Source organism: Peromyscus leucopus, chromosome 15 (genome assembly GCF_004664715.2).
Source record: "Peromyscus leucopus breed LL Stock chromosome 15, UCI_PerLeu_2.1, whole genome shotgun sequence".
Taxonomy (NCBI): domain Eukaryota; kingdom Metazoa; phylum Chordata; class Mammalia; order Rodentia; family Cricetidae; genus Peromyscus; species Peromyscus leucopus.
Genome location: NC_051076.1, coordinates 82260495 through 82283867, shown reverse-complemented (window position 1 = coordinate 82283867; position 23373 = coordinate 82260495). Strand labels below are relative to the sequence as shown.

The 23373-nt window shown below is 36.3% G+C and overlaps 1 protein-coding gene across 7 annotated transcripts in view; it reads right to left on the bottom strand.

Moving 5' to 3' along the window:
* Positions 1–23373, bottom strand: part of Relch (RAB11 binding and LisH domain, coiled-coil and HEAT repeat containing) — a 93946-nt gene that overhangs the window by 59757 nt on the left and 10816 nt on the right. For 6 of the 7 annotated variants that reach the window (XR_005092925.1, XM_037211020.1, XM_037211019.1 and 3 more), the window contains exons 3-10: positions 14030–14101; positions 13865–13920; positions 13659–13772; positions 9225–9428; positions 9030–9121; positions 8105–8398; positions 5825–5900; positions 4738–4833 (exon numbers count right to left, since the gene is read on the bottom strand). Coding sequence is in view for 6 of the 7 variants with exons in the window: in XM_037211020.1 (XP_037066915.1) it covers positions 4738–4833; positions 5825–5900; positions 8105–8398; positions 9030–9121; positions 9225–9428; positions 13659–13772; positions 13865–13920; positions 14030–14101 (1004 nt within the window). In the remaining variant the exon portion in view is untranslated. The remainder of the gene's footprint in view (positions 1–4737; positions 4834–5824; positions 5901–8104; positions 8399–9029; positions 9122–9224; positions 9429–13658; positions 13773–13864; positions 13921–14029; positions 14102–23373) is intronic. The other variant, XM_028883391.2, reaches the window with a different exon arrangement.

The following is a 23373-nucleotide window of genomic DNA, read 5'->3' as shown; positions in this document are numbered from 1 at the left end:
GTACTACTGCATCTAGCTTTACTACCCACCCCACTCCCTCGAGATGGTTTCTCTGTGTAGCCTTGACTGTCCTCAAACTCAGAGATCCACCTGCTTCTGTCTCCTGAGTGCTGGGATTAAAGGTGTGCACCACGGCTGCTGGCTCTGCATCTGACTTTTAAGTTAGTTCTCAGCATGGCTTACAAGGGAAATCACTTTACTCACTGAGACATCTCTTCAGTCCTATGTATGTGTCCATACATTAAAGTATCAAAAATCTTAAATATTTTTTAAAGATAACTCTTTTAACTTATGTGCATGTATCTGTATGAGCATATGTTGGGGATATGTGTGTAGAGGCCTGAAAGTGGATTCCTTGAAGCTGGAGTTTTAGATGGCTTTGAATTATCTCATGTGGGTGCCAAGAACTGAACTCAGGATCTCTGGAAGAACAGCAAGTGCTCTTAACTGTTTAGCCATTGCTCATTTTAAATTTTAAAAAAGAAAACACAAACCAAAAGAAACCTCAGAATAACAGATCAGTGTGCATTTGTGCTAGAGAAGGGAGAATAAGCACAAAAGGACCAAAAAGTAAATGTCCTATTCAAAGTTTATTCCTAATCTTATACAGAGTATTTAAACCACAGGAATGAAGGAAGGCTACCCAAGTCTCCAAAACTATCCATGTAGATTTTGTAGTTGTACTTACAGAAAACACCACAGAACTTATAAACTATGAATAACGAAAACAAATTCACTTTAAGTTATAATGTGTTATAAATGAACACACAAACGTTTCTCATATTTCTAAACATTAGCAATGAATGATCTAAAAAGAAAATTGATAAAGACTCTCATTTGTAATACCAACTAAAAGAATAAATACTGAGGATAAATGTAATCAAGAAGTTAAAGCACTGATGAAGAAATGAAAGCCATGACATGGCTGGCTGTGGTGGCACATGTCTTTAATCTCAGCACTTGGGAGGCAGAGGCAGGTGGTATAGGCGCAAGTTTCTGTCCCATCAGCAACTCCCAAATACCCAGCAGCTGCTTCCCAAATAACTGACTCAGAGGCTTAATATTACTTATAAGTGCTTGGCTGGTAACTCAGGCTTATTATTAACTAGCTCTTATACTTTAATTAACCCATAATTCTTATCTACGTTTAGCCACATGGCTCAGTACTTTTTCTCAGTACAACACTCTCATCTTGCTTCCTCTGCATCTGGCTGGCCACTCCTGACTCGTCCTTCCTCTTCCCAGAAATCTCCTACTCGGGTTGCTCCACCTATAGGCTACTGGCCAATCAGTGTTTTATTAAACCAATTTGAGTGAGAAATCTTGACAGTGTACAAGAGCATTACCCCACAGCGTTGTGGACCTCTCTGAGTGCAAGGCTAGGCTCCTCTACTAATTTTCAGAACAGTTAAGACTACACATTAAAACCAGGTCTTGAACCCTCCACCACCAACACTGCCAGAAAAAAAAAAAAAGACATGACACACCCATGCAGGGAAGACAATGATAATGTTGGTAGGATGGCAATGCTCCCTACGTCATGAACAGATTCCATATAATATCTTTCAAATTCCCATGGCCTTTTTTGCAGAAAATGAAATTGGGCATTAAATCTAAGGGTCCAATATAACCAAGTAATATTAAACAGGTAAAATGGAAGACTCAGGTGTCCCAATTATTTAAACTTACTAAAAACCAGAGCAATAAAAAAGCATGAGAGTGGCTTAAGGATAAGAATAGGATATACAGACCAATGGAACAGAATTGAGATTCTCAGACCCAAACAACCTCTAGTAGCTGATTGTCAACAGAAGTGGCAAAGGCCTTTAATAGGCAAAACTTTTTCTTCTGAGCATATGTCAGCTCAATAATCAATATAAGAGCTAACTATAAAATGATTGCAAGTCGTATGTGATAAGGGTTTCATATCCAGAATATATAAAGATCTCTATTCTTACAGCTAAAACATATGGAGACAGTCCAATTAAAAATGGTAAATGCACCGGGCGGTGGTGGCGCACGCCTTTAATCCCAGCACTCGGGAGGCAGAGCCAGGCGGATCTCTGTGAGTTCGAGGCCAGCCTGGGCTACCAACTGAGTTCCAGGAAAAGGCGCAAAGCTACACAGAGAAACCCTGTCTCGAAAAACAAAAACAAAAACAAAAAAAAAAAATGGTAAAGGACTTGGAAAAATACATTAGAAGTTAGTAAAATTATATGTGGGATGGGAAAAAGGGTTTGTGGTGTATTTCTTTTTCTATTAAAAAAAAGTTAACCCATGTTAATGTATTTGCTTCAAAACACATGAGTGGCTAGGGCCCAACCCCAAGACTTGGGCCATAATGGCAGTTTCCGGCCCCTTGAGATGGGAGAGTGGCCAGGACCCGCCCTACAGAAAAAAAAAAAAAGCCCAAGATCAGACTACAAAATCCCTCCAATCCTGGACAGCTCCAACTCCAAGGAACCCTATACAAAGTCTGCTGACTGCTCAGTTTTCTGCTGCTTCTTGCCCAAGTAGAGGCAGTTACCCTCTTGTGTCTCTCCCAATAAATTTCTTCAGTGAGGTGTGCATTTGTGGTATTTCTTGGCTCTTGACTGCCAGGAAATCTTTCCCTTCAGAGATGTAACACTTGCACTGGATAAGCCTTTCCCCCTCAGAACTGTAACACCCTTACTAAAAGTCTTAAGCCCTGCTTCTATGTGTTATGTAATCAACTAGGATATTATTATGATCATCAGTTGACTAAATTTTTTAGTTCTGCTTATGCTGAAAAAAAGCACATAAAACTTGAGAAATAAGAAAAGCCTCGCTGGGTGGTGGTGGTGCACACCTTTAGTCCCAGCACTCGCGAGGCAGAGGCAGGTGGATCTCTGTGAGTTCGAGATCAGCCAGCCTGGTCTACAGAGTGAGTTCCAGGACAACCAAGACTACAGAGGAACCTGTCTTGAAAAACCAAGAAAAGAAAAAGAAAAAAAAAAAAAACCCCTCAGATACCAATCCTTTAATTACAAGAGATCTTTAGAAATGCACACTTAAACAGGTGAAATATTAAAAATAAATTAAACATCGGATATAATAAGACAAGTTTTACTTCTTTTTTCCCCTCTAGACATTGAACCTAAAGCCTCATGGGTGTTAAGCACATGCTCTAAGGTTTCGTCCTTTTATACCTAGGGAACTGCTTTAAGCCAAGCTAATATACACTTTATTATTAACTAATTTGATTTTGAGATAATACAACTTTAATAAATTAGAACAAGATAAAAATAAGTAAATAGAGAAAAGGATCAGTCCTATATGAACCTACAAGAACATTCAATAATTTTCAAATATAAAAAATTTAAAATCAGCCAAAAAAGTATACATGTACACACACACACACACACACACACACACACACACACACACACACACACACACACGGTATCTGGTTATTGATGATGCAAAACTATAAATACTTCATGCAGTACAATCAGATTTTAGTTATAGTGTTTTAATGCTAATAAGGAAAAAAAGGCAAAACTGATTTATGAAAGTCAAGTTTGGTAACACTTAAAGATTATGTTGAGGAAGGACAATAAGTGGGATGCAAACAATAAATAATTCATAACACAGATATTACAAGCCGAGAAAGGAAAAGCTCAAACACCATCCTGCCAGGCAGAACTGCAAAACAATCTGAAATTGGACACTGATCCTTCAAGATCTAGAAAACTTCCACACATATAACCATTTTAAATTAGATACAAATAAAGCCATCAGCAAGAATAGTTTCTAAACTTTTTAAAAATTAAAAACATCTAAAGGAATAAAAACTTTTAAGTCATTTTTAAAATTAAGAATACTTATAGGAATAAAATCTTTCAAAGCTCTACATATCCTTTCTTGAGGATCAGTACAAATTTCTTTTGCTTACATAGATAACTAAGGTCAGCTTTAAATGGGTTTTGCCAATGCATTATGTACCCATCATACTGTAGGTCCCATGAATATGAGTAAAATCAGTGATAAACATTAACATGATAATGGTAAAACTGTATACATTATAATCCTTTATTGGCTAAATATGTATATGTAATAATAATTTATGACTATAAAGATAACTTCCTAATGTGTTCCTGGCTCATGGTCTAGGTCACATGTACTAAAATTTACTTGCACGTTTATCTAGGATATTTAAAGCATCTGCCAAGAATGCAAATACAAAACTTAAGAAGGAACCTTAAAAGGTTATTATAGTTACTATTACAACTATCCTATCATTATAAGTTATTGTCAAACAAGCATAATAAAACTAACATTTATAACAAGCAATTACAAATGTATTTGGGGAAAATGTTACATTATTATTTATTAGTCTGTTAATTTCAGTAAGTGTCAACTTCTGTAGACATATCAAAGACATCATCAAAAGAACAGAAAAAAATCAATTAGTGTTTTGGTTATGTGAAGATGACAACATTCACGACACATAAATGGACCTACAGTAATAGCACTGCAGAAGCTAATAATAATGCTTTAAGCAAAATTGGAAATTATGAATACCATGCAGTTTTACTGAACTCACCTGACAGAGGTGTAAAACCATTCTCTAGGAGCAGAGACGCATGCACAAAAGTAAGAATATGATTGCAAGTAACAGACTTAACAAAATAAAAATATAACACTAAACTTCAAAATGACAAAATGGATCACATGATGAGACTACTGGGATGAAAATACTTTTATGTGTCTTACCTCTCTTTTTGCCAACAGCACATTAGGAACAATGTGTGGCAGGCAGCGTCCCAGCATTAACATAACACTTTTTTCACTATCTGCAATCCTTGACACCTAGAAAACCAAACAGTTAAATGATTGTGGATGATATGTGCATAAAGGTGGGTAAATGTTTACACTCTGGATCTTGTCTCCTTTGATGTAAACACAAGCTCCATATTATAACTCATAGTAATGATAACAACACTGCCTCAGATAATGCCGTTTCGGTGGGGCAGTCATGCAGTGAATATGCCAGTAAAAGGGCTAGAGTTGGGTATGAGGGATCAATGATTTATTTAAGGTTTATGATGTTGGGGCTAACACTAAGCAAGCACTTCTCTACTAAGCTACAGACCTGGCTGCTAGGAAGGACAACACAAAGTTATTTCCCTAGCAGCTAGGGATGTAGCACAGTAGGAGAACTATGGTGGGTCAACACTGAACTGAACATGACAAATTAGCTCATAAAGAGGATTTATGATTTTTGAATGTGTTCCAACACACAGGCGATGGTATCTGAAATGACAAGTGTCAGTCATCTAGATTCAGTGGATCCTGTTCATTGATGTATCTAAATGTCAGTGTGTATAAACATGTATAATTCTACATGCCAGGAAAAACAAATTTTTACTTAAAAGACAAAATGTCAATTAAAAAAAATATGGGTGAGACCTGGGAGGCCTACTATGCTGGGAAGAAGGGGTAGCCTAGAACCAGGGCCTCCTCAATGGTTCCTGTTTTGTTTGCCTTTTCCTTAAAAAGATCCCTAAGAAGCTGCAACCATGCCAGGGCAACAGCTTGTATAATGAACTGCATCAGGAAAGGCCTGAGAAAGCTGAACTGATTTTATAATGACAATTGCCAGACAGCAATTGAACCAATAACCAACTGCCTTCCTTATTGCTTAAAATTTTAAGGTATTATTTTTTAAAGAATTACTTTTAAATAATAGATTTTCAACTGAAATGCAATCTTAGCATAAACATTTTATATGAAACCCTATAAAAAACAAACACCCCTACAACAGTAGAGATGTTTTATGGAAGCTGTGATATAAACTCACCTCTGATCCTAAACGACTATCTGCAGACATTCGACAAAAAGAGAGTAGTGCTTGGTGAAAAGCAGGTGACAATTTCCTGCAAGAAAATAGTGGAAAAAAGGAGATAGGATCCAAGAATTAGCACTGCTATCTCAGGAGGAAGTAAGCTGCATATCTGCATATGGAAAGCACATCCCTACATTAATCCTACCTCACAAATGTTGTCCAGATTCTCTGCCACCAGACTTGATGGATATAAGAGAAGAACACTGTACATTGTAAATAGCCTGAGGCCATATAAATGAATGAATGGCCCTATGTGTTAGTGGATCAAACACTAAGTGGTACAGTGATCAATAATTATAGGAAATAGTTCCACAATCTAAAATGAGTACTATCTCCACCCTCCATTTTCTATGTCTTCAGAAAGGCTGACACAGATTGAACAAGAAACAAAGCTGGAAAGTCACTACAGTTGTGCTGATATAAACCTATATAACCTATATTAATGATATTAACCTATATAAAGACTATAAGGGAAGGAAGAGCTCACTGAACATTCCTGACATAATTTAAGAGAAAAACATTGGAGGAACAATAGGAATTATTAATTTACTTTTATGTTTAATAAGAAAGGTCAAGCCTATCTTTATTTCTAAAAATATTGTATCTATGTAACTCATGAAGTTGACTATGAGCTGCTTGTATGCTCCATCTACAAAGACAAGGCCAATACCAAAAACTCACCAGAAACATGCTTAGTAGGCACCAAGCTGTACTCAATAATTTCCATATGATTGCAGACTTAGATGTGTCAAGACTTGGACCCTTTGCTTTCTTAGGCACTGCTCACACCCTCTAAATGGATGGGGCCACAATCTATTTGCTTGTTCAAACTAGAAACCACAAACCAGTCTTTCTCTTACAATCACTAGATTCATTCCTTTCTCTTTATTTCCAATCTAACCAACTGTCCAGCTTTTAGGTATATTGTAAATCTATTTCTTCCATTTTCATTCCTAATGTTCTTTACCCACTCAGCCTTTGATTTCTTTACCTAGTTAACTCTCAGCCTTCAAATCTTTAATGAAACCTTTCTGTTTGATAACTAGGTTGGTGCTTTGGTTATGTGTTCCCAAAGCAAGATCCATTCTCTTATTTTTCATATTTTAATTGCTCTCTCTCATACCATAACGTTTGTTCACGAAAGGATTACAGTGTGTCTCACTCATCAATGTATTCTTAGTAGCATTGCCTGGCACACAGGTATTGAGTGAATATAACAGCATCTACCTTAAGAGTATAAAAGAACTATACAGATACTCTGGTATGGGAGGACTTTACAAGTGCTCCTACTACTGAGCAACACAATATACATTTCCATGATTTTATCTCATGTACATTAGAATAAATAAACCTCAAGGACTCTACATCTTAGTCTAATTCTGTGAGCTCCATATATACAAAGGTAACAATTATATCTAACAAGTACAGGTTATGATTCAGAATGGAAAGCTTCTTACACAAATAAACCCAGTATTTCTCAGTAATAATGAGGACCTGTAAGACTAAAGAAAATTAGCCATGCTTGAAAAATTTTATTCTAATGTTGGGTATATGGTGCTTGTTTCTAACAAGAAGAATATTGCAGCCAAAAGTGCACTATACGATTAAATGAGTTAGTATACACTAAGCACATATGCATGAAAGAAAAAAATAAGTCCTTTTTCAAAAGTATTTTTTTTAAGTTACAACTGAAAACATTTAAAATTTATACTTTGTTTTCACTACTAGATAGCTTTATCACAAAGGACAGGAATCATGGTTTACTGATTTTTTTCACTTCCTAAGTTCAAATACTACAATCCAGCAAGAGAATATTAATGACATCCTTTAGTAAAGAAAGAAGATACAGAAAAAGGACTGGAAACACAACTATTTTGTGTTGCTTTGTCACAGCACAGGCAACTAGTCTGAGCTTAATAACAGAAGAAAGGTAAGAGGCATGGAGGGAAGGCCAAGAGCATATAGTTCTTTATTATTTATTATATTATTTATTAGAGGTTATTTATGGCCTTAGGCACTTAGTGAAGACAGAACTTGTCAATTTATGGTTTTCTTCTCTTTGACATAATTTAATAATTATTTGTCCCATTTTGTGACATGTATTCTGCTATGTACTAAGTCATGTCAAATGGAAGAATTTGCAACTCTGCAAAATATTCAAATATGAACTAAATTCTTCCAGCCTTACAAGCACAAATAATGAAAGACACATTCAAAGCATGGCGTTACACTAACCTATTGGGTTGATCGAAATGGACCATGGTTTTACTTGGTATAGAAGAAGGTGGCATTTCTTCTCTTTCTTTCTTGGGGAAAGAACCTGTGGAATTCTCTTTAGGAATAGAGGAATCAGCTTCCCCTGGTGTTTCAAGATGACCATTCTTCTTTTTTTCTTGGTCTGAACTATTTACAATTGGGCTCCGTCTATTGTCTTCAGACTCTTTTTGGGAAGACTGAGTCAAGGAAGGCTGAACAGAATCACCAACTGCTGGGGTGGTAAAATGTTCAGTTTTAAGGATGTCCATCTCACTGAAGAAAGAAAATTCCCAGAGAACAATTTCAGTTTTGACAGGTTTGACAACAGTATCCACTCCCAGAAGCAGAACATATTAAAAGCCGATTACTTGATGAGTGACTAAGCTCATCTATGTAACAGTCATTGGTGCTTCACAGTCCTAAAAGCACAGCTGCAAACTGCCAGCCAGGAGAAGAAACAGCCCTAAAGCCTGCTCTTGAGAAACCTCCATTTGAAACACAGAGACCACTCCATCAAACCCAACTTAGTATTATAAGAAATAAATGAAATAATGAATGGTTAAGTAAGAAGGTCACTAATGTGGAGTTATTTTATCGAGACTGACAAGACTCAGTTGAAGTTACAGTATTTAACTTAAGTATATAACAAACTATAAGATTATGACATCAATCTAGTTTTCTTGTGAGGGGAGACATTTCATTATTTTAAATACAGAAAATAATTAAGAGGCTTTAATAACAACAATGTGAAAACATTATGTCTTACTATTGAAACCCTGTTTCACACATGTATATATGTATACACACATACACACACACACACACACACACACACACACACACACACACCTGCCAATGTCAATACAAATTTTAGGACTTTCAGAAATAACGACAAAGTACTAACCTTTCAAGCCTTCTGATTTGCTCCATCAATGACCATTTTTCATTATTTAATAAACTAATTTTATCTTCTAATTTCTGTACTAGCAAGGAATTCTGAAAATCAAAGCAGGAAAAAAATCAGAAGCTCAAGATCTCACAGAAACATTTTTACATAAACAGTATTTGTGGACATGAGTATTTAATTGGTATTTCTCACCTCTAGAGCCTGGGGAGTGTCAAGGGTTGGAGGGATGTTGCTTAAAATTGGTGTAAGAGCCTCTAATTCATCTTCATCTACTCCACTGGCCACATCCACAAGATCTTTCCCAGTCACTTGATGATTTCCAAAATCTCGGTAAAGTTGTAACAAGTCTGGGGGTTTGGGAATGTTTAATCCTACATCATCCCATAATTCAAAATCCTAACAGAAAACAAAAAGCATTAAAAAAAACCTTGAGAAGCTGGGTGACAGCTTAGTGGGTAAAGGCACTGCTATCCAATCTGATGACTTGACTTAATTCCTGGCCTCCACATGGTGAAGTTTATAGAAAACCAACTCCAGAAAGTTGTTCCCTGATCTTCCCACATACAAGTGCGCGCGTGCACGCACGCGCACACACACACACACACACACACACACACACACACACACACACACACACACAAAACGTAATAAAAAACCCTTTAAGATAATTTTTTCTTGTGTTTTCAGTCAAATATTGCTACTCTGGATAAACAAATATAATATTCTATTATAACGTCTAAATGTATTGGGCATGATGGTGCACACCTTTAATCCCAGCACCAAGGAAGCAGAGGCACATGGATCTCTGTGGGCTTGAGGCCAGCCTGTATACTGAGTTCCAGGTTAGCCAGGGATACACAGTGAGACCACCCTCAAAAATAAAAGAAAATAAAAGTGTATATTCTAGGTACTCTTTCATTACACAATTATTATTCTTACAATTTTATGCTTTCTGTTTAACTGTGTTAGATGGTAAGATGTATTTTGCATGAAGTCCTGAGTGTGAGCACTAGCACTGGAGCATGAAATGTCTAAGTGCTTAGGTCATCAACATACAAGTAACAAGTAAACTGCTGATGGAAGGTCATCCCACATTACATGTAATCTACATACTCTCTAATGAATTAATAGCCAGCTTAAGCTGCCGATCTGCTTCAGCTGCTTAAATCTAACTTGAATTAGTAAAAATGCTTCTGGCAATTTAAAGAATTCAAATAACTACCTGTAAATTTGTTGTGTTTTTGAAACATTCCCTTTAATTCAGAATAATTCAACTTCATAAAAACGACAGAAAAGTGCAGCATCTTGAGTACTCTATGGCAAAGATTTTTGGATGGGATGTATGAAATTACATAGTAATAAATCACAGACATATTTTCTTACCATCCTGTCTTGTCCTAAAATAAAAGACTTTTGTACTAAGTTGTTACCTTATTATAATTTGTGTATGAGAGTCTCTGAAAATCCTTAGAATACTCATGTTAATAGTCTAAACATGGCACTTTAATCCTTTGATGGCTTACTTAAATAATGGAATAATTGTAACTAAAAACTAAATATGAAGTTGATATGAGCACTGAAATTGGGGGTTTGGAGAAAATCAGATCTAAATTCAATATTCCTAGTCTCTGCTTATTGTCATCAGTTCATTTAAGTTAAAAGGGTGACCTATAGAGCCCCCAGCTGAATCAGGCCCTCTGGATAAGTGAGACAGTTGATTAGCTTGAACTGTTTGGGAGGCATCCAGGCAGTGGGACTGGGACCTGTCCTTGGTGCATGAGCTGGCTTTTTGGAACCTGGGGCTTTTGCACGGACACTTCGCTCAGCCTGGGAGGAGTGGACTGGACCTGCCTGGACTGAATCTACCAGGTTGAGCTGAATCCCCAGGGGAGTCTTTGCCCTGGAGGAGATGGGAACGGGGGGTGGGCTGGGAGGAAGTTGAGGGGGGGGCGGGAGGGGGGAGGACAGGGGAATCCGTGTAAAATTATGTAAAATTAAATTATAAAATAAAAAAAAATTAAAAAAGAATCATTTCCCTGCAGAGACCAAGAACTTAAAAAAAAAAAAAAAGGGGCTACCTAGAAAATGGGTATAATATTCATTACTTCTTAGGACTTTTGTAAGAATTAGCTAAATATTTAAGGCCCCATGGTGCTAGCTTATAAGAAATAAATCAATTTTAGCTTATATAAATTATAAATGAATATTAAACATGTCACTTTATTGCAATCTGCCTAACTCAGGCCCAGCCTATTGAGTCTTCAGTCATGGCCATCCTAAATTGTGACATCTCAATGTACTATATGTGCATCTTTGAAGGAAAAGGAGCTGAGTATCTTTCACAAGTTCTTTTCTATTTAGATATCTTTTTTAGTGAAGCATGCATATAATTCTTTTGCTTGTGTCTTAAAAAATTCTGTTTATTTCTTATTAAAGAGTTTAGAAAGTTCTAACAAATACTTTGTTGACTTTTGAATATTTTCACTCAGTCTATGGTTTGTCTTTTCACTCAACAGTTTAAAAAAGAACTGTTTTTACTTTTATTTATGTTTATATGTCTGTGCTAGGGTATGCCACATATGTGTTGGGAGTTGGATTTAGAGGTAGGTTCTTTGGAAGAACAAGAAGTTCTTAACTACTGAGCTACCCCTCCAGCCTCAAAAGTGCCTTTAAGAATACTTTATTATTATTATGTGTGTGTCCATGAGTGTGTCTGGGCATGCATGCCATGGCTCAAGTATGGAGGTCAAAGAGTCGGTTCTCTTCTTCCTTTTTACATGAGTTCTGGGGATCAAACTCAGGTGGGGCAGATACTTCGATCTGCTAAGTAAACTCACCAGCAAAAAGTGACTTAAAAAAAATCTTACAATAGTACATTTGAAGAATGATTTTGGTGGCATATCTAAGAAATCTTATCTCTCAAAATTGTAATGATTTACTCCTCTTACATTTACCTGTGTAAGTCTTACAGGTTCATATTAAAATCTATGATACATTTTGAATCAAATTTCATGTATGTAATGTGGATTTAATCCCACTTAGGAGGTGCATGGACACCACGTTTTTCTACTATCATTTGTAAAAAGACTGCCCTCCCTGTATGGGATTAACTTTGCACTTGTGAGTAATCAATAGACCCTGTGCATGTCTCCTTCTGGCTTATACTGGAATAGGTTCCTTGGTCTACTTGTCTACATAACAGCATGATACGTCTTGATTATCTTATCTTTTAAGGCTAGAAGGCCAGTGATTCAAGTCCCCCTTGTTCTTTATCAAAGTTGCTTTGGCTACACAAGTTCCTTGCCACTTCCATTTTAATTAATGTCAAATCTTAACTGATAAAGGAATGCAGATCTTCCACATCCTAAGCTATTTCCTTGTCAATTATTGAGGAAGCACTACTGATATCTCTGATAGTTTCTGACTCTTAACTGAGTAGGATCAATTGTTTGTATTGAAAAGTTGGAACTGACAAATCTAGACTTAAAGAGATCATCATACTCTGTTTGACCTGTCCTCTCTGATGTTTATTCCTCTTTCCCTTTCCTTTTTACTTTCCAACATTTCTCACACTTTAAATAGTTACTATTTGCTGTTAAGCCAATGATTAAAAAAAAACCATGATTCACTTAAATTATACTCATAGAAATCATGTTTGGTAAACATTTAACGTCTTTTACATAGTATAGCTCCGTAAAGCTACCATGTAATAGCTAAATATTTATAACCATAAGCCACATATTGCATCAAATTCAATGACAGACTTCATATGTGAATGACATCAGTGTAGAATTATAGCACTAGGAAAGTATATTTTATAATGCTGAATTTCACTGTGGTGAAATCACTTAGTGATTGCTAATATTCACAGAAAGTATCTTATTAAGCAATAAACAATGAATTGTATTGCATTCAAGTCTTGCCAAACATGTGATAACTGATGAAGTAAATAAATCACTATGTCCTTTAGAGAACTTCTATTTCTATAAAATATTCACAGGAGACTTTATGAAGCAAAGGAGTAATCTTCATTTAAAAGAACTGCCTCTGAGAGAAGGGTGCAGTTTCAGAGGTAGGGTGTCTGCTGAGCACCACAAAGTAAATGAATGAACAAAGATAAAAACAGCAGCCTTCTGCTTTCCTCATAATAAAATCTCTGGCATTAACTTCTGAGAGATCCTATTCAGAGAACCAATTATACACATGTGCACATACATCATATAAGTTGTCATTCAAAACATTTTCTAACTGTGCTATTGAACATCTGAATTACAGTGCTACTCAAGAAACTTTTATAGTCAAACTCAATTTCTAAGTCTTCATTGATCTATAGGACCAAGTAATGTCCAGTTTTAAAAGTCATACTTTATGAATGCACACAACTATGGAGGGGCTATACAGTAACTATCAGGCTGGAAAAAGCTACCTGGAAAGAAAGACAAGTCTTTATTTTGAAAGCTTACAAAATAGAAAAGGTTTGTGAGCCAACGAAGTACTAAACTGAGTAGTACCTGCTTTGCTTTTAGAAAACTACCCAGGTGAATCTTACTGTAAGCATAACTGCAAAAAATCAAGCTAAGAGACCAAGTAAATTAAAAGCAGACATTACCCCAAATATAACTTTACCTGATCATCATTTTCATCTGAAAAGGTTATTGATGTAAGCTTGTAGTTATTCTTCAACAAAAATTCATTGACTAGGAAGTTGAGAGCTCTCTTTTCAAGAGGTTTGATTGGCTCCTGGAAGCAAAATAAAAGACAAATGGGAAAATACGAGCTTTGCTCCTTTGACATTTGGGCCATATGGAAGATAACTGGTGTCATTCACCCACCTGAATTTCAGGACTTGATTTGTAATTTTTTCGTTCCTGTAAAGGAACTTCATGTTCTGGTGAGATAAAATAAAATAATGTTTTACTATTTTACACATAAAAATAGTCCAGCTACTTCTACATTGTAAAAGTGGGAAAAGGCTCAAAAAGTTTTATGTACACCACCTGCAGCCTTTGTTAGGTTGGCTCGGAGGGCCTGAATGGTCTCCTTGGCTTTCCGTAGTTCAAACTCCAGGACTGGACAGGGATTTGGATTAAACATACACAGGCATCCAACCAAGAAAAGGGAAACAAAAATAAAAAAATAAAAAGCAAAGATGGGTATGAAAAAAAACACAATTCGTATTGAGAACAAAAAGCATGCAATCTTTATGAAACTTGTGAACGCATGCAGCAGAGTTGATTTGCAAGCAAACTGGTGATCATTTTCCATAGTTTTAGCAGAAGTAGGGGTGTATGTTCTAGCTGTCTGACAAGGAATAGAGCTATTAAAGATACAATCTGTGGCCTACTTTTATTTAGGTAGTCAAAAATTTAATAATCTGGGTACTTCTTGTTTTAGTCAATCTTGGTAAGAAAATATAATGAAATGTTTTTGGTTAACATAATTTGGGGGGAGGGCAGGTAAAAATTACATGAAAAATAAGCAAATATCCTTATAAAAATCAAAACAAAACAAATCCCCCAGAGTTTTAAGTTACTTTGAAATGTACTGTTTAGAATGCTGTGACTGTAGAAACATTAATGGCTAGACCTCTTGTTAAGTTGAGAGGTACAGTTTCAATGTGCAACAAGTGTTGTATACTTATACATTTTCCTACAAGGAAGCATGTTTCCTAGAAACAAGCAGATAAGTCAAAGACACACATAAAAAAAGGCCTAATGAGCTGGGTGGTAGTGGCGCATGCCTTAGCACCCAGGAGCCAGAGGCAAGCAGATCTCTGTGAGTTCAAGACCAGCCTGATCTACAAAGCAGGTTCCAGGACAGCCAGGGCTGTTACACATAGAAACCCTGCCTAGAAAAATTTAAAAAAAAAAGGCCTACAGGTTTTAGTTCAATTCCCATTTAACATCAAAGAATAAAAATGATTTAATCCTAATGCAAATGATCATACACACACCAATCACCTCTAAAATAGTTGTGTATAATTATCTAAGGGTACTAAATAAAATTAGGAAGAATTTAAAAGGTTTACTAAGTCTTCAAATATATTATTTTCTGTTAAGAGGGATTAATAAAATTCAAACATTTTTCCTGTTATCATACAGTTTATAAGATAACATGGATGCTAGGAACACCTCTTATTAAACTTTGGACACTATTTATCTCTAGCAAGACCGAACTGCATGTGTCTTAAGTGTGAAGTTTTCTTAAATTTATAGATATTGTGCTTAAGAAATAGAAAGCTTGATTGGAGGGAAAAGATTACTTCTGTTAATTAAAACTCTGGGAAAATTAATTGATCTTTGTCACAAATGGTAATCACTGTCTTGAATAAAAACTAGACAATTTTCATCTTAAGAAATGCAACTTTGCCCTGATTGACTGGTAGAAAGATGAAATGGCATCAGATATAAGAAAGCTATAAAAATATATGGAAAAATTAGGATTCACTCAGTTTGCATGTGTTCAATAAAAACTTAAGATGTAGTTGAGTTACAGCTATGACGGCCATTTATTTTGATGCACAGAGTTTAACTGCAGCAGCCAGAAAGCACTAGGAGGGCCGAGTCACTGCGTGCTGTTGGTAGTCAGCAAAGCTGATCTGCAAGCACTTCTGTGCAGCAAAGCGAAGACATTGCCCTAAACTGCAATTTCTCGACACTCCTTAAGAGTTATGCTAAAGTAAGATGACTTACATCACAGAATACTTAGGTAGAAATTTGTTCACTTAAAATTTTTTCATATTTCAATGAAATTTTGAAAAAGAGCACCTAACTATGCATAAGGTAAAAGTATATGTTATACATATTATATTTTCAATAGCATTTAAAATTGTCCAAAATATACTACAGAACAATTGCAGATCAGAAATGCCCTACACCAGAATGATAGAAAAGTGGGGGGAGGAAAGGAAAAAAAAAGGGGGGAAACTGGTTAAAACACAAAATGGGAAATATTCAAATTAAACTGGTGACCAGGAACAAAACAAAAGAATGATTAGGCACAGAAAGCCAGAAAAACCCATGTCAGACGGCAAGAATTTATATTTTACAAACATCTACATACATATTGCCAAATGTCATTAGAAGATACTAATGCTTTGAAAAGACAGCCTTCCAAAATGAATTCACTCTGCTGCATGTTTCTTAGTATACAACACAGGTTCTAAAAGACAGAGTTTTATGCTTGAAGCTGTAGCACATCTCTATAAAAGTAGAATATAACCAAGCAAACACAGATTTAGGAGAGTTTTACAAGGTTTTCTTCTGAAAATTGATTCTCTGGCAATTTCATAGATGTATACAAAATCTTTGATTTTTACCCTCATTATTCTTTTAATCTCCTTCCCACTGCCAAGATTCTTAATGCCACACAACATTTATACATATATGAATCTGTCTCCTGAAACACTGGATTGAAGTGCAAATCAAGTTACCCTGTAAGGAGACATGCTCAGGTACAAATTGTAAGCAGGTCTTAAAATTAGAATTCCTCCTAAAAGTGTATGAGGCATGTTTGTTTATATAAAATGCTGTAAGAGCCAATAACCAATCTGCTCATTCTACTTGCCCAACCCAAACTAAGGTGATCTTAGTGAGATTAAATGTAATAACTACAATTTTACTGAGACATAAGTCAGTAAAGCAACTTTAAATTACCATAGGTCCTAAATCAGCATTGTTTTCCAAATTAGTTCATGAGACTGGAAATATATTTTTTAAATTTTATTTTTCACAACACATAAGTATCTTTTCCATTCTCACTCTAGTTTTCATTGTTCAAGAGCTCAAACCAACAGGTCTGAATCAGGACTTTTCCTTCTCTTAGAAGATTTGCAATTGTCTTCTTTCAGGTGAGAGTTTTCTGGCTTTTTCTCCCTTAATGTAACATTACCAGAACTAACACTTCTCAACTCTTAATACTTCAGTATCCTATGAGTGGTCCTAGGAGATTAAGAACATAAATCAATTTGGTTTTTGTTTTGTGTTTTTTCAAGACAGGGTTTCTCTGTGTAGCCCTGGCTGTCCTGGAACTCATTTTGTAGACCAGGCTGGCCTTGAACTCATAGATATCATCCTGCCTCTGTCTCCTATGTGCTGGGATTAAAGGTGTGTGCCACCACACCCTGCTAAAAATCCGCTTGCTTGCTTGCTTTATTTATTTATTTATTTACTTATGTTTTTTCGAGACAGGGTTTCTCCATATAGTTTTGGTTCCTGTGTGTGCCACCACACCCTGCTAAAAATCCGCTCTATTTATTTACTTACTTACTTATTCATTCATTCATTCATTCATTCATTCATTCATTCATTTGTGTTTTTTTGAGACAGGGTTTCTCCATATAGTTTTGGTTCCTGTCCTGGATCTCTGTAGACTAGGCTGGCCTAGAACTCACAGAGATCCGCCTGGCTCTGCCTCCTGAATGCTGGGATTAAAGGCATGTGTCACCACTGCCCAGCTAAAATCCGTTTTAAAAATAATGAAAATCTAGTATTATCACCATCCTACTGGGTTTACAGAATTCCCTGTCTATTTTGGGCTTAAAAAACAAATTGTACTATAAATATGACTTAGTGATAAGCATATCAGAACAAAATTCAAACTCTAAAATTTATAGGCACTTCTTTCAATAATCCTCTAAGAGGGTGGAAAAGCAGCCCTTTCCCCAATCCTTTAAAAGAAGGAAAAAGCCTTCCCATCATTGTTCTTTCTGTTCAAGTTCCTTCATCACTTGTCTTAAAGTTTGTTTCTCTCATCATCACCCTCCCTATGGCCTGTTCTCATGTTACCTAACCACCCAGGACAAGCATTTCTGTGGCTTTCTTTGATGATCACAATCTTGGAACCCTTCCACCAGATACAATCTTACTTCCTTATTTCCGAGATAGGTCCACTTGGATGTTTCCTAAGGTTTGCATTTGGTTCTAACTGAATTTCATTTTCTTCTCATACCTGGTCTGCCTTGAGTCTCTCCCCATTAATGGTACTTCCATTCACAGAGTTGGTTTCCAAGTCAACTAAGGAAAGCTTGGAGATTATTCATCATTTACATGTGGTCTTCATCTTCCCACCAATTAATGTCCAAATCATACTGATTCTAATCCTTTAGTAACCAGCAATTCATCTCAACCATCTCTGTAACTGCTCAAATGTCAAACTTTTGTGACATTATGTATTATTATATATACTAATATTAAGATACTCAAATATCAAAGACAGAAACATTCTGCAGAAAACCTCATCCTTCTAAACTTGCCTATCCACGAGCTCCACCCCTACCTTTTGTTTGTGAAACTTATCACTGTCATGAAATACACCTATGGAAATCTAAATCCACAAAAATTTAATGACCACTGCCTTTATTTTTAACTTAGTCACCCACAATAATTTTTCCCATTTCAGATCCTACCTTAATTCCATGGTAACAAATTGCAGATAAATCTATTTCCAGAATGCTATCTATATCTAACCTTTTTGGAATACCAATCCAATTTTAAATGATACCAAATTATAAGATTCATATAAGGTTCAGTATAAGAAAATAAAACAGTTCTGCTAATAGGAAAGAACACACACACACACACACACACTTACTTTTTTTTTTTTTTAAAACTAGGGGAGATACACAGAATAAAAGAAACTAGGTTTAAAAAAAAAATTCCTAACCAGCCATGGTGACACACGCTTTGGGAGGCAGAGTCAGCAGCCTGGTTCCAAGACAGCCAAGGATACCTACTGAGATCCTCCCTGTCTCAAAAAAAAAAAAAATAATAAAATAAAATAAAATAAAATAAAATCCTGGCCAGGTATGGCAGTATATGCTTGCAATCCCAGAACTCATGAGGCTGAGGCAGGGAGATCTTAGAGTTGAGGCCAACCTAGTTCACATAGATTTATCTCAGCAAAACAGAGGCTAATGAGGCAATGAGACACAGATATTGCCTTGGCTATTATCCAAGGAACAACAAGACCATGGGTGCTACTAAGTGTTTGTTAACCAGGGGATAGGGGTTGTGACTCCACAGGCAAGATCTGAGTCATTTTAGAAGAGAACATGCTGAGGGCCATGGGAGTATACAGAGGGTGATAACTAGTATTCAACAGGTGGACCTGCCAGATGAATAATTCTCTGATGGGGAGCCCCACTTGGCAAAGCTGTGGGGACACTGACTGTAAATGACTGGTTGCTTCAGTCTATAATTTATCTCATGTGCCACTACATTTCTTCCCTAAGAATTGCTATGGGTACTTTTCCTACTGCTTGGGTGTTTATCTTGAGATAATACTCCATCTTTGGGCACACACATAGCTGTGGATGGTCAGGAAGATGATTTCTGCTTAAGCTGTATAATTCTGATTAATAGAAATAATACTAGAATATTTTTCATAACTGACACAGGAAAGTAACATTATTCTCAGTCACAAAGACAACTAATTTTAGATTTCAGAACAAATTCAAAACAGACTAGTTGTCCCTGTGAATAATACTCAAGGACAAATTCCCAAGTGTCCATTAAACCAAAGTCAGGCTGACATCATTAAGACATACCCCCCCCTACAGTATTTGACTTTCTGCACATATTCCCAACCTCAGTTTATGTTACAGGCTCAAGGTTCAGTCAACTGTTTATTTTCTGTCTGAGAACCCTAACCATTTAGGTTATGTGCAAGGCCAAGCATTACTCACTGGCTGGTCAATGTGACCTCCCTAGCCTGAGAAAAACTGTGTGATTTATCATGTGGTATGAGAACGGGTCAGACTGGGAAAATGTAACATATAATTGTCCAGAGTTGTGTGTGTGCGTGCGTGCGTGCGTGTGTGTGTGTGTGTGTGTGTGTGTGTGTGTGTGTAAGAGAGAGAACACGAGTGAACTAGCTGTGTGAAGGAGCTGCTGCTATGTAGAGGAACTGTGTGAAGGAACTATGTAAACGGTGAGAGCTACGTAAATGAGATGCATAGGTGTGGCTGCGTGGAGATTTGTAACTGTGTGGACACAAGGAAGATGAAGCTGTACAGAAAAGAGATACAACTGTGCATAAGACGTATGGGGCTGTGTGGAGAATGTATGGAGTCTGTAACAATGTGGAGACCGAGATTTTCAGAGAGAGGATTTTTTAAGATGAAGCAAAAGAGAAAGTTACCATCAGAAAGTGTGTTTCCTTATTTTCCTCTCAGATAAAAAATGTCTAGCCTTCAGATAGGTAAGTTTTTCCCTAAAGTCCCCCTACTCTGAGGCATTCTATATACAACCCTACAGAGAGCAGTTCTTGGAGCTGGCCTCCTGGGCAGCATTAAGAACAGCATAACACTTGGAATACAGAGTTAAGTATTTAACTAACATGCACTGAGTCAACCAACAATGACTCTTCTTTCCAGTGTTCAGGAGGATCTTTCCCTGCAAATTAGAAAGCAGCTCTGTTCCCTTTAGATTTAATCAGTGTGTAAACACAGAAGTTACGCTCTAGCAGGCAGAGGTAGAAGAACAAAATCAACAACTCTGATGGTAAAAGTTGGATCTTGTGAAGCAGGTTCTTATGTGTGAATAACTGTATGCACATGGTTGTGCACGTGAAGGGCAGAAAATAACCTCCCACGGTGTTTCTCAAGTGTGATTCATCCTGTTCTCTGATACAAAGTGTTTCATTGGCCTGGAACTCTCCAAGTAGGCTAGATGGGCTGGCCATAGAGCTCCAGGGACAACTTCTCAGCACAGTGATTAAAGTTGCATGCCACTATGCATACTTTTTTTTTTTTTGTAATGGGTACTAGGGATGAAACTCAGCTCCTCATGGTTGCAAGGCAAGCACATTATAGGCTGAGCAATCTCCCAGCCATAGTTCTAAAGTGATTAAAGCCCTAGTTGTCGATTCCAAAGTAATCTTACAACAGAACAGAACAGGGCAGAAACTACTTCACATTTATATGTTCAAAATACATAAACTAAGTTAATTAACAGCAATTTGAATATCATGAATCTATCTTGCTATCTTTAAGAAAACTTTAGCTATTTATTAATGAAATCAGAATTAAGCTCATTTGCTTTGATATCTGTTAGTACTTACATCAATTTTATGTGAAAATGTATACTTCACTGAAAAAGTGTCAATAATTAAAAAGCTTCAAATATTTACTTGTTTGAAAAGAAAGTGACTGTTGAAATAATTTTATTTGGGAAAGATTCAATTTTGATAACTATAAAAATATACAGCTTTTCAGAGGTGCAGCTTACTCTAAAAGACATTGTGGCTTTGGAAATAAAACTCTTCTGTGTTCCTGTTACTGGCAAATCTGTGAAGTATCATTTTACTAATTTATAAAATAAAGATTTCACTATTTTGTAGGACTGTTAATAATATTTTTTTTTTTTTAAGATTTATTTATTTATTATGTATACAGTGTTCTGTCTGCACATATCCCTGCAGGCCAGAAGAGGGCACCAGATCTCATTACAGATGGTTGTGAGCCACCATGTGGTTGCTGGGAATTGAACTCAGGACCTTTGGAAGAACAACCAGTGCTCTTAACCTCTGAGCCATCTCTCCAGCCCCTGTTAATAATATTAAGTGAAGTATTTTCTATAAACACTGAGCAAATTCCCAAGCCTGGGAATAGGGCTCAATGGGAAAGTACATGAATGAGGTCCTAGGTCCAATCACTGGACTGGAGGGGTAGGGGGGAAGAGGTGGTTGTGTCTTTATGAAAGAAACTCTATAGGACTGAGAAAATAATGTTTTTTTTTTTTTTTTTTTTTTTTTTTTTTTTTTTTTTAACTTAGTAGAAGGGTGATAAGAAAACAAATAAAATATCTGTCCTGTAGTATCAACAGCTGTCCATGTGTGGTGGTACAATGTATCATCTGAAATGCCAGTACCTGGGAGGTAGAGGTGGGAAGATCAGGAGTTCAAAGCCACCCTCAGTTATATACTCCAAGATTGAATTGGGCTGCACAAGACCTGCCCCACAATAAATAAACAAACAAACAAACAAATAAATAAATGCAAACAAAACCCCCTCAAATATCAACAGCTAATTATGGGTTTGAAAGACCCACATTGGCAGGATAATGAATTCTGGACCTGTGTTATCTATATTATTGAGGGTTCCATATGATCCAATGACAGATGACTGGTCAATCATCTTTCCTGAATCACTGGTCTTTGATTCACTTTAAAATTACTACAAGTGATAAGCAAAGAATCAAAATCTTTGGAGAATGTGATTAACTTCTTAAAGTCTCACATATACACATACATTTGGTCCCATACATACTAAAAGCTGTTTTCTAGAATAACATGTTCTCCTAAGGAAGATAAATACATTAATAGCCCACCAGTATAGTACAGTAATGAGAAAGTCACTAGCTCTTCAAAGTTACAGGTAGAATATATTGTTTAGATTAAAAATGTAACATCAGAATAACCACATTCAAAATATTTAAAAAATTATTTATGTGCATAGTTGTTTTCTTGGTACAAATGTTTACGCACCATGTGCATGAAGGATGCTTGTAGAGGCCAAAAGAGGGCGCTAGAGCTGCTGGGACTGGAGTTACAGACCAATGTGAGCCACAAAGTAGAGCTGGGAATCGAACCTGGGTCCTCTGAAAGCACAGCCATTGTTCTAAATTGCTGAGCCAACTCTTTAGTCCCACATTCTACTCTTTGTTGTGCAAAAGTGTGTAGGATGAGGTCCACTGCTCCATCAGGAAGCATCTGGAGGAGAAATTGCTATCTTTCTCACTTCTGTTCTGATACAAAGGCAGATGGAATGGCTCAGAGCTTGTTTCTTAACAATGCTTTCTGCTACTTAGAAATCAAAAAACACTTGAATAAGGAGAAACTCTTCAATCTGGTTCAATCCAATGAAATCTAACTTTAATTGGAAATTAAAGAACACAATTATGTAGCCAACTTGTTGGTAATAGTTATATTATTATATCTAATCCAGATATAAAACCTGTTATGTTGACTCTTTAAAAATCTAAACAGGGTCTTGAGGTATAACCCTGGTTTTGATCCCTAGTACAGCAACATAAGTAGTGGTGGCATACACCTGTAATTCTAGCACTTGAGAGGTGGAAGCAAGAAGGGTCAAAGCTTTAGGTCATACCCAGGTACATAATGAGTTCCAGGCTAGCCTATGATTCATGAGAACCAACTTATCTCAAATACTACCACCTCCACCTCTCCCCTGAAATATCATGTTTACTATACAAGATAAAATATTTAATATTTATTACATAACATAAATTATTTAATATGTAATTATATAACAATGCTACTTTACTAATAATACAATAGGATAAACCAATCCTGAGTTTATTCAATTAACCTTCCATTTGAT